Raw genomic sequence first — 17638 nt, forward strand, 5'->3', positions numbered from 1 at the left:
GAGTGTGTTCAGCTGCTAGCTCTTGAACGTGGTGTCAGGAACTGGCCTTGGCATGGAGTTGATGTTGTCAGAGATTTGCCAGGAGAAACCAACAAAATTCCTGGGTGCCATTCATTATCACTCACTTGATGGGAGGTGCCTACGATGGCTTTGTACTGTATTTTACTGTCAGGAACAGAGTACTGGGCTAGGTGAACCACCTACCGCACCTCTTGTCATCTGCAGGCTTACTGTATGTTAATTTTGTGTAGAAAATCCAACCCCCAAGCTAGAAGGGAGAGCAGTACAGCTTAAGGAGTACTTACAATTCAAAGATTGTTTCTGTTAATGAACTAGGGAGGTCATCAGGTCTGTGTCAGCATATCAAAAAACCACCATCACCCTGTTTTCCCATAGCTTCCACTGTTAATGAGTATACTGTTATCTAGGGGAATTTGGGCAAACAAACAAACAACAAAACACTTTCTGGCAGCCTAAATTTTAACAAAACCCTTATCTAAGCTGATGGAGGATTAGTTACAAAACCAGTTACAGGTTCTGACTCTGTTTATGATATCTGAACCTGATTTTAAGTAAATCGTATTATACTGTGCCAAATGAAATTGATGCATGCCTGATTTTCCCATTTAGCTAGATGATAACATGCATAGTTACACCAGGTAACATTGAAAAGAAGATGAAAAGCCACACTGCATTTAGAAGGAACATAAAGCTACATTTAAAAGGATAAATCAGCCTTTGAAGGGGATTAGGAAGCTATTTCCTCTGTGATGTGTTTTTTCTATAAATGTCTTTTGTGGAGTTGTTCATACCCTGAAGCATCTGTGCCAGCCACTGTTGACAAGACATTCAGCTAGGCAGACCAATCTGGAATGGCAGCAGTGTATGGCTGTGCATGTAGTGTAGGACAAGAGGAGATGTAGTCATCCTCTAGGGACCAGATATTGCTGCCTCTTAATGCTTTCTCCTGCTGAGTCTTTCCAATGGCTTTTGGAAATAGCAATTAAAAATATGCACTCTTAAATGTTTATTCCTGCAGCGACATAGGGTGACACTTGACAACTTCCGATAACAAGGAGCGACATGCAAGAACACACAACAGCCAAAGATGACACACACAAGCTGGTAGTAAATTCCTAGAAATCAATAGGAAATTCCTAGAAAGCTGGGGGAGGGGAGTGAGAGAATTCCTGGAGAGCTGTGGCAAATTCCAAGAAAGGTAGGAGAAATTCCTAGAAAGCAAAGGAAAACTCATAGAATGGTGAAGGAAATTCCTAGAAAGCAGTGTGATATTCCAAGAAAGCACAAGGAATTTTAGAAAGCAATAGGATAAAAATAGAAAACATAAGAGACTTCCTAGAAAGCTGAGTGTAAATGCCTAGAAAGCAGAAAAGATTTCCTAGAAAGCAATAAGGGATTCCTAGAAAGCTGTGGTAAATTCCTGAAAGCTATAGGAAATTCCTGGAAAACAATGAGGAATTCCTACAAAACTATGGGGTATTCCTAGAAAGCGTGTGTGTGTGTGTGTGTGTGTGTGTGTGTGTATCCTAGAATGCTACAGGGAATTTGTAGAAAACTATGGGAAATTCCTATAAAATACAGGAAGTTTCTGAAAAGAAATGCAGAACCCTAGAAAGCAAGGGGAATTCCAAGAAACTAGCGGGCAGTCCCTAGGAAGCAGGGAACTAGGGTAGGATTCTAGAATTAATAAGGAATTCCTGAAAGCAACTGCAAATTCCTAGGAGGCAAATGTAAATTCACACTAAGGTGGAAGAAATTCATAGAAAACAATGGGAAAATTTCCTAGAAAGCAACATAAAATTCCCTGAAAACTGGGTGGAAATTCCCTGAAAGCTGGGGAGGATGTTCCTAGCAAGCATCAGAAAATTCCTAGAAAGCAATGGAAATTCCTGTAAAGATGTAGAAAAATCCTAGAAAGCGAAGAAAAAATCCTGGGCAAGTTGTAGATCCTGGAATTGCTAGGGTCCAGGGGGGAAGTTCTTAGAAAGGGATGCTGGAAAAAGCACAAGAGACAATTAATCACTGTAAACAGAGAGGGAAAAAAAATCAGAAGCTAGATAGGATCTGATCTGACAGTCTTCCCTAAATGCAAGTATTTGATTTTTACCTAGAAAACATCTGTAATTTGAACCTCTCCTAAACGGAGAGGACTAGCTTGAGGGACATCATTCAGTTTTGAAGGAGAGACTGAATGTCTGAATGTCCGTGTTGATGCAGCCAGACTCTAATGTGTAAAAAACCGCTAGCTCTCAATGCTCCCTGCTTAAACTGGCAGAAAAGGAGCAAAGGCAGTTTGCAGGTGTTGGAGGCCCCTGACCCTGAGACAGATTTTGACAAATCGGTGATGAAAGTCCAGGTGTATTTCCAGCCTTTGAAAGTACTGCCTACTAGCGACTGCTCTGATAGTTGCTCTCTCTGCAACAACTTTCTTGGCAACACGGTGCAGAGAAAGAGCCAAGAGCATCGAGCAGGCTGCAAAGAGCAAGATGTTACTTGTTTGGCACTGGGGTGAGGCAACAGCCCTGCCTGATGTGGTGGGCCAAGCACAAAGGCTGGAATGGAAAACCAGGTCCAGATGAGCTAAGATGAAAGTGATTTTTGGATTATATCATAATTTGAGGCAATCCATTCAGATCCCTGGGTTTAGCGAATGTTCAAGTGAAAGTTACGGCAGGAAGAATGCAGCAGACAAAAGGGACCTTGGTCTGGGTTGTTATTTCCTGGCTGGTTTCTCTCGTGCAGCAACCTGCTCCTGCTGCTTGCTGACATGCGGGCATGCTAGGTTTGTGCTGGTCTTCACTGCTAGCAACAACTCTATGCAGTGTTAGCTTTTTTTTTTTTTTTTGGATGGGTATTTTGTTTAATTCTATTTACTTGTATTTAATCCAAGAATTCTATTTTGTAGTCTGCCTAGTAGAAGGGCTGTTGAGCCTGACCATACTGGATGTGCATTAATGTGAACTTAAAAATAACCAAATATAATGCAAAGAGCCTGACTTTTCTCGCTTGTTCTACTAACATTTACAGGCCCTGGGCTCAGGCAGAGACCAAACACATTCTTCACCATCACACATCGTGTACTAGAAAAATCTGCTAGTAGAAGTTAAGCAGTCCCTCTCCACCCATCAATCAATCCTTTAAGGGCTGGATTGGAATATGGGAGAGGGATCTATTTTGTGCTGCTGGCTGGAATGCAGCTCAGGAATATATCTGTAAAAGCAGTTTAGGAGTGAAAAGTGCCACCTACCAAGCCATCTGCTAAGAAAAGTATGTTATCTCTACTTTCATCCACTGTTGCTAGAAATCACTGTAACACTCATCTGTAAAGAGTTTTTCTCCTGATGTATCTATGTATATTCTTTTTATTCATCCACTCAGGATTAATTATTTCTCAGATTAATTTCATTCTAATGAATCATTCTGCATCACTGGATTTATTTCATCTCTGAGATACTAATTAATATGTCAAAGTCATTTTTAACTTTTAAAGTGTTGTAATTTTTCAGTGACTTCTCCTTTGACTCATATAATCAATTTCAATTTATCTGAGGGCCTAAAATGTCCATCCAGTGGACATTTCAGGCAAACTATACAGACTTAAGAAAGATTGTGCATATACAAACAAAGCCAAGGGCCCAGCTTCTATCTGTGTGGACATCTGAGTCTATGTGCTATATGTGTACTGATCCTCAGCAATCAACATGATCGGGTTTTATATATGCATGGATTAGAATATAAAATTCAATAATACCTTGAGTGTCTACATTTGTCAGTGAAATAATCAGGAAATTTGAGACATTTTGTATTTTCTATTTTAGTTTAGGTTTTAAAGGGGGCTCTTGTTGCTTTCCCCTGCATCTCCTGACACCTTTCTACCGTACTGCAGGGACGAGGACGTCTGGGGAAGCATTATTCTTTCTGCAGAGCTCTCCTCTCTTCGTAGCAATAATTTATTCTCTTCATCCTCTGCAGTTTGGCTTTCTACCCACTCTTGAGGGAAGTGTTGGCAGGGCAGTAATTCATCTTCTACCCTCTATCTGCTGGCAGATGGAAATCCCAGAAAGAGAAGCTGTGGAAAATTTTAGGTTTCCATGTTCGAGTAATTTGCAGAGCAATATGAGATCTAACCAACAGCAGCTGACTTCAGTTTGACTGCGGGGGGGGGGAAGGGTGTTAAGCTGGGAGAAGGAGGGTTGCGCTGACTGTTCATTATAGGAAACTTTTCTTTTCTGGACTTGTGGGAATGAGTGGCTGGAACTGGAACCCCCCTTGCAGAGAAGTCACTGCATAAGACCTGCTGATTAAATAACCTACTTATTCACAGAGATCTTGAATCAGTCATGGCTCCTGGGTGGCAGGAGGATGGAGGATTGCTTAGATGACACCTGCTGCTCTGATCCAGAGCTACAAGTTCATTCCTTTTCTCTTTTGTTCCTGCCATCCACTTCTCCCCTCTCCCCCCCCCAAAAAAAAAATATTATAAAGCTTTGAGGGTTATAGCTAAAATGAACCAGCTGTTGTGATTTGGGTTTTCTTTGAAAATGTAAAGAGAGATGCAAGGAGAGAAAGCCCCTAAAAAGAACAGAGCCTGAACTGACTCTGAACAGGAGACTGCTTGGGGAAGCATCTTTACAAGAACACCTTTTCTTTGACTTACAATTAAATTATGGTTTTCCACAACCCTGAAAGCTTGTGCAGCCAAGAGGCTGCTTTTTGAAAATCTGCTGCCTTATCTTCTCAAGAACAAAAATCCTCACTAAATTCCCTGTCACCATGGGGGATGGAGGAGGGCTCTCCCAGGTAGAGTTAGCACTGCAGTCTCACATTCATGCATCCATTTAGCAAGGAGGGAAGATGCCTGAGGAGCAGCAGTGCCCTCATCCTAACCCGTGAGCCCTCTGCAGTCAGTGGCTGAGCCCTGGATCCCGTAAATCAGAGGCACCGACCAACTCCATCCTCACTTACACCCTACTTTATGTATGTGACCAGCTCTGTTGCTGCCTCAGCTGCTTTGAATAAATCATACTTTCATAAATAGTGTTTTTATTTGTTTTTTTCCCAGTCTTTCTCTTTTTCCTGCCAGTGTCCAGACTCCTCAAGTATTTTACCAGTGACCTGATATCCAGGGATGCCTTGTGCACCAGTTGCCATGCGAAATAGCTCCAAAGTCAACATTCACAAGGTACTGATGTGCTTTTTGAATATACTGTTACTAAATTTCCCACACTCTAAGGCTGAATTGTAGCTGGATGTGCCTACAGCCAGGCATATACACACACAAATATTAAATATTGTGAATACTAAATATTGAATATTTAGGCCTCTCTGCTCTCAGTGTTTCTGGACTAGAAATCACTTCTCTCACTGATCCTTTCTCCTTGGTGGTGGATCTTCATCATTCAAGAATTATTTCGAGGTCCTTGGAGATGGGGCATCTTTAGCTGCAGAGTAATATATCTACTTTACTACTGCATTTTCCCCCATGGAATGCCCCCAAAAGATAATATCAATTTAACCAGTGTGCTTCACTGAACTTTAAGAGTTCATAGCTGTTTGATTTCCAGCAACCCTTGATTTTTCCAGGTAGATTAAACTGAGACTAAAGTAATCTTGGCTTATTAATATAACAATTATTTAGCAACCTGACAGCTCTTTTAAACATTATTTCTGCTAACATGCCTTGGCTGATTTCATGTTTAATAAATTCCATGCATGCAGCCTCAAAAAGTTGTCCCTAGAGTGACGTGAGCACAATTTGTATCCACATACTGTAAATAATATTTTGTAAAATAAGCTGCCTTTCTCCAGCTTTAGTGTGTGTGCTATTTTGTAGATAAAAGCATACTTACCCCGAATGCAAGATTTGGACTTTATTCTGCTCTGATTTGGTCTTCCACTAGCTAATTTGTGTTTGGATTAATATCATTTGGATCAAGGTGCTACTCAGTATTTGTATATTTAAATCTTTACAAAGACCAAATAGGAGTTTCCCCAGTAAGAATCTCCTGGGAGGAGCAGGTATCTTGCAGGGTGGTAATAAGGACCCAAAACACTTCCTTTCCTGGGCATTGCTTGGATTCTAGCATCAGTCAGTAGTGATTGAAAAGCATAAAAAAAAGGTTGTTTTTTGTGGGCACCTAGTGGAAATTAAACAAGCTCTATACTAGTTTCTGAATCTCAACGAGACAGCTCACAGTTGTCCTATTGCTGGCAATTTTGGGCAAGTCCTGAGCTGGAAGAGAGCTGATCCTTTTGGCACTGGCTGCAGGCACATTAGCCAGAGAGCAGCAAAAGAGAAATTCAACCTCTGCTTTGGGTAAATGGCTCCGAGAGTCATGTCAATCTGCTGCCTAATCCCACTACTAAATTCACCTAAATAATAATAGTGCTTTAATAGATTTTGCTTTTGTTCCTCACCTGGGTACGACTATTAAGTCATGAAAGTTTTAAAAGCTTACAAATGAGCTGAAGTGACAAATGAGTACAGCAGGGTGCCCTGCGTGGAGCCGCAGTGCTTGAAGCCTGCGTAGCTGCCGAAGGGGCTGTGCTGCAGCGCTGCGGCTCAGCTGAGCCAGGCACGACCTGCTTCATCCATGAGCTGATCACACACGCACAGGCCTGAGACAGGAGGGAAACTCGGGAACAGACACGAATCTTGTGATCAGATGATGAATGTTAGTTAGGTTCTTACAGGCTGCTGCGGGTAGGAAGCTCAAAGACATTTGTTATCTTGGATTCAAGTGAAAAATTTAAGCCCTCAGCCATACGAACAGCATCAGGCTTCTTCCCAACAAAGGGTTCAGCCTCTCTTCTCCAGGAAAGGCTATTCCTCAGCAAAATAAATAAATAAATAAAATTCACTGGACAAGCCAATAAGCAGATCGTTGACAGCAAACTGCTCTCTACTCTGCAATTTGTGTCTCAACTTTTCAACATAAGATTGTGCTGTTTGGGTACTCTGGAGTTACTCTAGTTTCTCCTGGAATAATCTAGGACTGAAGGATGGCTGTAGTGGGAGGTGAGTCTGGGGGAACCTCTCAAAGTTTTTACAAATAAAATCAGATATGCTTGGCAGCTTCGTATGCAGGAATTGCTCCCCGCAGCCTGGCCTCCCCCTAGGTTTTCTACTGAAAGGAGGGAGCGTGCTACATTTCCAGAAGTATCGTGCAGTAAATCTTACTGGTGTCATGCTTTAAGAAAAAGAGAGGAAACAAGAAAAAAGCTTGAAAATATAAAAAGAAAATCCACAACGAGTTTCATTTGAGATCTCTATTACCAAACAGCACAGAATTCATTTTCATGTCTATTTTCACCCTCCTTCAGGAAGGAATGATGATTAAAGGACAGAATAATCTGAAGTAGGAATGAGAACTTGCTAAGAAGCAATTAAAAAAAGAGAATGAGGCAAAGGCAGAACAAATATTTTTGTTAGCTAGTCAAGGTTAGTTCAGCACTGTATCTGCTTTAACTGACATTAGGAGAAATTATAGATGGCATAAAAGCAACTTCACTAATGCCGAACCCCAGGAAATTTATCTTGACAGCTTAGTGAGTTTATTTGTTCTTCCAGAAGATTTCAACTTCCTTTTATCTACTATGTTTTATAGCTTCATTTTCTGATTTTTGATTATTATACAAAGGGATTAGCTTGCAGAGCAGTATGTTCATCCTCTTTCATTGCCTATTGTAGCTAAGGTAAAAAAATCCTTTTTGTAGAAAGAAGAGGTTTGAGACATTGCTATTGTGTCTTCAATGCTTGCTACTGAGCGTGAATGATTTTTACAAAGAAGAAAACATAGTTTTAAAGGAATGACAGATTTTTGCATGGCAGTAAGGAAATTCATGGAATTCTGTTATCTTTTGTAGTGGGATAAAACCAGCTGACCAAAACTCAAGATCTGACATCTGAGGGTGCAAGCTCGGAGGCTCCAAAGGGGACGCAGGTCCGGAGAGCCGGGCTGCGGCCCTCCCTCTGCCCTGCACCTGCTGCGAGCAGCTGGGCCGGGACCCGGCCCCCGAGACACCCGTGAGAAGCTGGATGTTACGTTTTATCCCTGTTTCTCTCCTGTCTACACGCAGGGAACGTGATGCCCTTTGGTGGTTTCGTGAACTCGGGTTTTGAGCCCGCGTGGCTGAGGATTGCCCCTCGTTATTAGCCTCTCCGGTGGCGGCCAAAAGGCCGCTCGGTTCGTTATATCCGCGCCCGCTCCCCAGCAGCGCGGAGCCCGCAGGAGCGGCCGGGCGCCTGGACGGGGCTCAGCCGCGGCGTTTTTGGGGAAACCACGCTCGACTCCGCAAGCGGCGGCTGCGGTCGCAGAGGGCCGCAGGGGGCCGTGCTTGGTCGGCGGGCTGCTCCCGAGGAGCGTCCGGGGCGCTGCGCGGCGCGCACGGCCCGCGCAGCCGGGCACCGAGGGCGGCCGCCGAGGGGCTGCGCCCCGCCGGGGCTTGCCGCGGGGGAGCCGGCCGAGCTCCCCTCGGGGCCTGTCCGCCGCGCCGGGGCCGCGGGGCCGGGGCCGGGGCCGCTGCCGCCTCCGCGGGGCGGAGCGCGGTGGCCGGCGGCTGCCGCCTCCGCGGGGCGGCGCGGCGGGGCGCGGGGCCGCGGCCGCCCAGGAGAGGGAGCCCGGCGGCCGCGGCTGCGCCGGGAGCCGCGGGGGGCTGCGCCAGGCGGCGGAGAGGCGGCGCGGAGCTGCGCGCTGCCCCGGCTGCAGCCCGCCGCCGCCAGCCCCGGCCCGGCCCGGCCCGGCCCGGCCCTCCCCGCACCCGTGAGTACCGCCGCTGCCGGGCTTTCCGCCCGCTGCCCGGTTTGCCGGGCTGGGCGCTCCCAGCCCCCGGGGTGCTTGCTCGTCGGGAGGGGTCGGCGGAGCCCTCGTGCCTCGGCGCGGCTGGCCGGCGCCTGCCCGCAGCCCGAGCCCGAAGTTAAGCGCCGGTTCGTACTTTCTGCGTCAGTTAATTGAACTCATCTGGCTCGGAGCGCGGAGGCATCGCGCAGCGCCCCGCGTGCCCCGAGGCTAGGCAGAGCTCAGCAGCACCTAAAGTCGCCCTGTCTGCGCTAAACTCTGGGACATCAGTTCTTACAGACCGCTTCTGTCTGTCGCTCGGGCTGCTGGATGCGTTATTGCCCGGGAAGCCAGAAAAATCGGGGGCAGGAAACCGAGAGGGAACCGTGCCAAGCCGCAGGTGTTGGAGGAGGCGCACGGGGGTGCCTTCTGCCCGGTGCGCGCCTCCGTGCCTCTCTCTCCCCTGCCTTAATCCTTTAGGACGGAGACGCCAGGCTGAGAGACCTGTGCCGGAGAGGCGATGCTGCCGAGCCCTGCCCGGGCAGGAGGAAGCCTTCGCCGCCGCGGGCCCCTCTCGGCGAGACGGAGCAGAAGTCCCCGGCTCTGGGGATGCGCGGCCCGGGGCAGGGCGCAGGAGACCTTGAAGAGCTTCCTCCACTTGGGCTTTCGTTAAAGGGAAGATCACGCTAACGCTGGACCCGATGCCTGGAGTGCAGCCCCGCTGAGCAGTAGGAGGGATTACGCCGCGGTGGTTATGGAGAGCTACAACCTAGCAGCAAAGTGCTAAAGCAACTTCTCCCTGCTGGCAGAGGAGCACGACCGCGCTCCTGCTCTGAGGCCACCAGCTTCACACCTCGCTTTGTGGCCGAGGGGAGGTTACTCACGTCCTTCCTCCTTCTCTTGCCCTTCTTCCTTCTTCCAGTGACAGACAGAGAAGAGGACCGTTCCACGCTCTTGCCAGTGCTGGGAATACCGTGCCTTTTGCCTGGGATGACTTGCCCTGATGTGCCACTTCCCCGGGATGTACAAAGTGTGGCGCGGACTGCTCGGGCAGACGAAGTTTGCAGACTGATCACTAGGGGCCGTGGGCTGGAAACAGCTGGGCACAAGCCGGCAGGGCTCTTCATGCAGGGTCTGAGGAAGCAGACCTGCTGCTCATTTGAAAACTAACTCCTGATGATCAAACTCCAGCGACTTTTGTTTTTACTTCTCCCCTGCCAGTTGGCACTTTCAGGGAAAAAAGAAAACCCACACACCTGATGCAATGCAGTGGTTTTCTGTTGGTTTTGTATATAAGATTGGCTATGCAATTCCAAAACTAAATAAGGAGGCGAGACGGCCCTGCATCCCAGATCAAACAGAGAATCAAAGGTGAAAGGTAGGAGACAGAATTTCTCATTTAAATAAAGCTAAATAACCTGAGCTACTTCTTACTGAAAGTTTTTAAAACACCACCCACTGTATGTTTATTTTCTTTGTCTCTGGAAGTGTAAAACTTAAATAGTTCAAAACGAAGTGAAGAATTGCTACCTGATGCTGCTCATACACAGGGAACTGATGCTTTTTATAACAGGAATGTGCTGAGCAGGAAGGATGGAGTGTTTCATCAATGAGACATTTAGGAAACCAAACCAGAGAAAAAGCATCTCATATAGTACGCTTCAGTAAATATGAAGGGCTAGTAAAATGGATGCTGGAAACTCAATCAATAGCTTATTTAAGTGGGAATATATGCAAGCATGGAAAAGTGATTGCTTTCCTGTCTTTGGGGTGTTTTTGGAGAGGAGAGCAGCAAAACATCTGCAGGTGATCTGTACTGAATTAAGCTACTTCATGCTGGGGTGATGCAGGGTGTTTCTGAAGGGATTGCTCCAAAAATAGGCTGTATAGTTAACTGTGTTTATGCATTTCAGTTCCTACTTTAGAGAGCTTTCAATATCATTCAGGGAGATTCAAAGTGAATGAAGTCCATCCAGGGGTGAAGGTGCAAGCAAGGACCTTTGATTTGTTTGGTGATGAGTAATTAATGGACATCTGATGTCTCTAATGTCTGCGAGGAAAGCAGTTGCTGCCGTCATGAAAATCATGATATGATTTTCCCTCAGGAGAAACTATGACTTGGAACGACACCACTATGGATGGGGAAGGGTTGCTTGTGGAAAGAGACTCTTCCTTTCGGATCCTCACGGGCTGCTTCCTCTCGCTGCTGATCCTCTCCACACTCCTAGGAAACACACTGGTCTGTGCAGCTGTCATTAGATTTCGTCACCTAAGGTCCAAGGTGACCAACTTCTTTGTCATCTCCTTGGCAGTGTCAGATCTTTTAGTGGCAGTTTTGGTCATGCCTTGGAAAGCTGTGGCTGAGATCGCTGGGTTTTGGCCTTTTGGTTCATTTTGTAACATCTGGGTGGCCTTTGATATTATGTGCTCAACAGCTTCCATCTTAAATCTCTGTGTCATTAGTGTGGATAGATACTGGGCCATCTCCAGTCCATTTAGGTATGAGAGGAAAATGACCCCCAAGGCTGCCTTCATCCTCATCAGTGTGGCATGGACCTTGTCTGTGCTGATTTCCTTCATCCCTGTGCAGCTGAACTGGCACAAGGCTACAACCACAAGCTTTTTGGACCTAAATGCCAGTTTACAAGGTATAAGCATGGACAACTGTGATTCTAGCCTAAACAGGATGTATGCCATCTCTTCTTCTCTAATTAGCTTCTATATACCTGTGGCCATCATGATAGTAACTTACACAAGGATATATCGGATTGCTCAGAAGCAAATAAGACGGATCTCAGCTTTGGAGAGAGCAGCTGTGCATGCCAAGAATTGCCAGAACACAGGCGGCAATAGAAGCAGTATGGACTGTCAGCAGCCAGAGAGCAACTTCAAAATGTCCTTCAAGAGGGAAACAAAGGTTTTAAAGACTTTGTCAGTGATTATGGGAGTGTTTGTGTGCTGCTGGTTGCCATTCTTCATATTGAACTGCATGGTTCCTTTCTGCGAGCCTACCCAACCGTCCAAGGGAGCAGAAGCCTTCTGCATTAGTTCCACCACCTTTGATGTTTTTGTCTGGTTTGGATGGGCTAATTCATCCCTGAATCCTATAATTTATGCCTTCAATGCTGATTTCCGTAAGGCTTTTTCAACCCTGCTAGGATGCTACAGGCTCTGCCCTATGTCCAGCAATGCTATAGAAACTGTTAGTATCAACAATAACGGAGCAGTTGTTTTTTCAAGCCAACAGGAGCCCAAAGGATCCAGCCCCAAAGAGTGTAATCTGGTTTATCTGATTCCACATGCAATTATCTGTCCAGAGGAAGAACCTCTAAAAAAGGAAGAAGAAGGTGAACTATCTAAGACTGTGGAGAAAATGTCTCCAGCACTGTCGGGTATCTTGGATTATGAAGCTGATGTTTCTTTGGAAAAAATCAATCCCATTACACAAAATGGGCAACATAAAACCTGAACAGTAAGGCTAACCCAGCAAGATCTAATAATGTATATTGTAATAATCTTTTAGAAAAAGATATATGAGATTTTTTTAGTAAGAAACTAAGATCTAGGGAGAAAAACACATTTACACAAAGCCCAGAATTAATTTTCCTGGCATTCAAATCAAACTTAACATTTAAAACAATAAACAGCAAAGGATGCTGAAAATGGGGGGAAAAAAGGATACTAAACTGTGTTTTTCATACTGAGGAAAATGCACAAATTTGGATAGAGTGCAGTGACAAAGAAAATATTGCTTCATCTCTACACGTAGAGAAGCAAATTTCTAGCTTAAAATGAGGCAAAAGATAAATGTTAAGTATTTAAAGATTAATATTTACTAGAAGTTAAAAGATTGTGTTTTGTGATAGTGGATGTTAACAGGTCCTAATTAAAGGCTGATGGATTGTAAAGGTAGGTAGATGCCTTCTTAAAATTATTTCTGAAAAATAATTGAGCCTTATAATGCGAATGGATATTTTTAAAGCTTTCGGAGGTAATATGTTGATACTGGTTTTATTTATTTATTGTTTAAATTGATATTTTTCATATGTTACAACAGATCTAGCTTTATTTATGTTATTTAAGATGTCTAAATAATGGGATATTTTTGGAGTGTCATAACTGCATTTTGACCAGTCGACCAGTCAGCACTTTATTAAAAGCTCTACTAGTCTGGAGAGGCAGTGGGGGAGTATTAAGGGAAATTAAGAAGCTTAGCAAGAAATGAAGGAATCAACAAAGCTGATGCTGTGTGGAATTCTTTTTTTTTCTTTTTTTTTTTGGGTAAGATTTCTTTCAAAAGATAGGACCAGGGTTGACTGAGTTGTGAATTCTCTTCCCTTACAGAAATAAATGAAATTGCTGCTATTTATTTTTAAAAAGTTTAATGTTACAAAGACTTTGCTAGAATGTCAAGTTTGTGGATCTATAAATATGACTACAACCTTAAGAAGGATCCAATTTGAGAAGAAAAGTATTAGTATATTATTAGTATATAATGTTTTGTATTTATGTAAGATAAACAGCTTTCTCAGACTTTTCTTATTTCAAGTCTTGGATATCTTTTCTGAACAAACACAATTGATTATAATGGTGGTAAACATGGCAAATTTCATTATCATCTGTATTACTGCAGTAACACCAGGAGTCAAAGATCATGCTGTCTGTCTACTACCGTATCACAGTCAGAGATAAAAAGTGAGGTACTCGGTGCTTTGCTTTGGAAACTAGGAGGACGTTACATTTTAGTAATTAACATGTCCATAGTCCATTCATTAAGGAATAGTGCCTCATTCCCATTTTGGATTAAGACATTTTCAAACATGGATGGAACTGCAGTCCTCACCTCAAAACCATCCTGTGAGCTCCAAAAAAAGTTGCTGATGTTTAATTCAAAAACTGCTACTTTTCCATTGTCCTTCCCTGCTGCTTTCCCTTTGTAATGCCAAAAGCGATCAGTGAACCGTAGCAACAGGAACATTAGGTGTTAATATTCAGCAACATTCAAAGAAAGCTATTTGTTTTCTGAATGGGAGCCAGTGCCCTTTGGAAAAACTTTTCATAACGTATATCAAAAAATGTGTTGTCAGGAAAAGAGAACTGAGGAGAAAAAAAAATTTAAATTCTAACGAACTATATACATCCTGCATCAGGTCTGTGTATGTATTGTGAATGTTTTCATAATTTTATTGCTTGTATGCTGCTTTCATACATATAATAAAATTATTTTGTGAACAGAAGGTCAAATAAAACAATCTACATTTCATTTATTAAATACACACTCTTTTTTAGCAGTGGTATTGATTGTGTTAATGGCAAGGATGTGTTCTTGTTTTTCCATTTGCACATATTTGGGATCATACCAGTGAGACAGATGGGAATTTTTATTAAAAGCAGGAGAAAGTCCTCTGTACAGACAGCGCTCTCAGCCCTTGCTCTGAACCAGGATTTCAAAGCAGTAATCACAGAGTTTGGGATAACACAGTTGCCTTTAATGTGACTATTTAAAATGCACAAAACCAGATTTACTGGTGACTCTCATTCTCAGAATCAGTGATTGTGCCCTGATGTAACAGAACAGTAAACTTTGCTTATAGATGTTTTTATTGCTGTTTTTTTTTTCTCTTTGTTTTCCCTAAGCTATGTGATACTTTTTGAAGCCTGGTGCAGTCCCATGGCTAGTCTCTATTTTTCAGAACAAAATGATTCATTTCAGGAGTGCTAAGATGGTGAGGCCTTAGCTGAAGTTCAGCAGTGTCATTCTGTTAACAGCAGCCCTGTATTTTTTTGTCTTTGTTAACTGATTCATTTTGAAATTAAGGAGAAAAAAAAAAAGAATCGATCACTTCTGCCTCAACATTAACAGCATGACAGATTTAGCAATTGGGATTTAATTTGGTGCATGAGCTGCAGCGACGTCCAGCTCACCCTCGTTCAGTGCTAACAGGAAGAAGTTGGCACACAGTTTCCTTGGTCAGTAAATGCGGCAGATCTGAGGGCAGAAAGGGAATCATGACCACCTCTGATCTTTCTTAGCTCCTTGGATAAAATTTCCTTGCAGTATGCTGATGCCTGATATTTTCTGTAACTATGAGGAATTATTTTACTTAAAAAATATATGTATGAGCCAAAGACAAAGTTCTATGGTTGCTGGTTGCTTAGTCAAACGCATCTATCTTCCAGAGCTTTTATTCTCAAAACTTGCAGCACTCGGATATAATGGCAGAATATGATTTAAGGAGCTCACATAAAGCAATCTACTGTTTTAATACTGGTTTATATGAGGATGATTTGTAATCTAAAAAATGGTCATTACACTTTAGTGTGACAAGAGGCCATCCCAGGACCTTCATCCTCACAGATGGACCCGAGTTTCGGGTTGGTGAGGTCCTTGGGGAGGTGTTAGACGTCTTGCTCCACGGGCTGATCCGAGCCCTTCCCTTCAGTGGGAGAGGCACCCTCCTAGAGGCAGGGCAGGAGAGATACTCACTTCTCTGAGTTTATTTTATTGTTTTCTCCCTGTTCTATTTAGACTATTTTTTCTTTCCTGGCTCCTTCCCCTCGCACACATTTTAGAACAGTGAGAGTTTGCCTTCATCCTCGCTCGCTGGCGTACCCCGCTTACTTACTGATTTCCCAGCCTTCCTACCTCAAGCCTCTTTATCTACCCCCTCTCGTTTTTCTTCCCCCCACTGCCAGAGCCATGCGATCACTCTGTTTGGCTTCGTTGGCCTTGATAATTCCTTGCTTGGGAGAAAGTTCAAATCAAAATCCTTCCCCCTGCAGCACAGCCGAGAGTCACCTTCCCGCTGCTAGTACCCAGAAACGCTGCTCTTACCTGTTGCAACGTTCGGAGAACGGTCTCAGAGCTGACTGCGGGGCACACTAGCATGTACCTGGTAACAGCCTCTCTATTTATGCATGTCCAGCCTGAATTTGCTCCTCTGAAGCTGGTATTACCTGTTCTGCGCCTGCTCCTTGGCTACCTGAAACCAGACCTGCGTGGGAATCCAGTGCTGCTGGCAGCAGAGAGGTTTGGCCGCAGCGACCTGGGAAGGCTCCTTCCCCACCAGCGAAACACAAGGAGCACTTACTGCTCCGCGTTGACAGGCAGCAGCTGCCTCTCTGGTGCTTTGGAAGATCAGAGCAGCACGAGCTCGTGTGCGGTAACGACTTTTTTGGGGCAGGGGAGGAGGATAACAACCACTTTGATGAAATACTTCCCCAGGAACATTTTCCCTGCGATGTGTTGTGTTATGCAGCCAAGGAGAGCCACAGCCACTCGGGAACAGCACAGCACCGGGACGCCGAGGCGTCACCGCTACGATCGGGGCTGGTTACCTGCCAGCCCCGTGGGGGCCAGGCAGCTCCTGCCGCCCTTGCCAGGACACGAGCCTGGCAGGCTGCGTTTCAGATGTGCCCACAAATGACCCGTGTGACCTTTTTTCTGCATTGCTTCCTCGTGACTGAAGGTATTTGTTTACTTGTAGGTGGAAGAGGTTAATATTTAGCCCAATGGCTTCGATGAAAGAGATATTTGCAACAAGTGAACCATAATCACTAGATTAAATCTGAATACATTTCTCCATTCTCTTGACAAACATTTAATGCTGATTTGGATATCTGACTCAACAAAGCGTACAAAAGCTAATGGATGAAAGAGCAAATGCTTTTTCTGATGTACAGCTTTAGTAACATAGTTATTGGGAGCCAGTCCTGGATTCTTTCAGATTGATAGTTTTGAGAATTACTGAGCCCCTAAATCTGACTGAACTCTTAAAAAACATTTGTGATCTGTGTCTTAAGAAACATGTCCTTCCAGTAAATACTTGGTTGTTTAGTATAATGGTATTAGAATATGTTCCTAGACATACCATTTGTGTGGCTGCACAACGTACCTTAAATTATAAGGAAAACAATGGCATCTATTTTATAATTTTTAAAAGATTAAAGCACATAATGTCAAATGTTCTTGCGCTGTTATGTTACAGTTGAGGAGGGCTGAGCAGAGAACTGGACTCTGGCAGTGAGCCTTGGATCTGGTAGGTATTATATCACCTCGTAGCAAACGGAGCGGCGGCAATCCAGGCTTCCCTGCCGAAAGGGTGGCTGCGTCACGGCATCGCAAAACCGGGGTGCGCCTGGGGGCGTCCGTCCCGCAGCGGCCCTGCCGCCCAGCGGAACTGGATCTCCAGAGACGCGGACTTCTAGATCCGCGGCTCCTCCCAGCCGGGCAGAAGCATTTTCAAAGCGCCCCTGGAAGCGTGCGTCTACAAACGCAGGTTTGAGGCCAAATGCATAAATCAAGTCTACTTTAGTTAGTAATGTGTTGATGATCTTTACGCTCATGGCCAGAAGGAAATGTGAAAAAAAAGCACTTTTTTTGCAATGTCTGCTTTTATCCTATTTCTGGGAAAAAAACTAGTGGGTAGTAATAGAGGGTTTTGCTATTCTGATGGCCATTGCTTTTCCATTTTGATATGTTTCCCTTTTAGGTTCTGTCGGGCTGTTCTTGCCCCTTTTAAGAAGGGACATTTTGGTCAGTTCTCCGGCAAAGGTGTTTTCTCGCAGCCTGCCAGCGTCCCAGATGGCGGCTGGCGTTGGCAGGGGTGCGGTGACTATTTCATGTCAAGTGGAGCAGCAGTATCAAACTCGGGCTCCAGGTTTCATACTGCAACAACGTGATGGGAGTCAACTGCATTGCTTTTTTTTTCCTGTCCCTTCAAATGAGACATCTGGCTGTCTTAACTCAGGAAGGCAACACGGGAATCACAGAGACACCCTGCGCCTCGTTCGGCATTGCCCTGTGTCTGGGGTAGGGGACTTGTGCAGCCAATTTCAAC

The 17638-nt window shown here is 44.6% G+C and overlaps 1 protein-coding gene across 1 annotated transcript; it reads left to right on the top strand.

Annotated features, from left to right (window-relative positions):
- Positions 1–10089: 10089 nt before the first annotated feature.
- On the top strand, positions 10090–12267 carry DRD1 (dopamine receptor D1). Its single transcript, XM_062587428.1, has 2 exons — positions 10090–10176; positions 10904–12267. The coding sequence occupies exon 2, from the start codon at positions 10912–10914 to the stop codon at positions 12265–12267; it is 1356 nt and encodes a 451-aa protein (XP_062443412.1). The 5' UTR covers positions 10090–10176; positions 10904–10911.
- Positions 12268–17638: the final 5371 nt, after the last annotated feature.

This window comes from Rhea pennata, chromosome 14, assembly GCF_028389875.1.
Source record: "Rhea pennata isolate bPtePen1 chromosome 14, bPtePen1.pri, whole genome shotgun sequence".
Lineage (NCBI taxonomy): Eukaryota > Metazoa > Chordata > Aves > Rheiformes > Rheidae > Rhea > Rhea pennata.

Coding starts and splice junctions, on each gene's coding strand:
- DRD1 (XM_062587428.1), top strand. CDS start 10,912: ATGACTTGGAACGACACCACTATGGATGGGGAAGGGTTGCTTGTGGAA.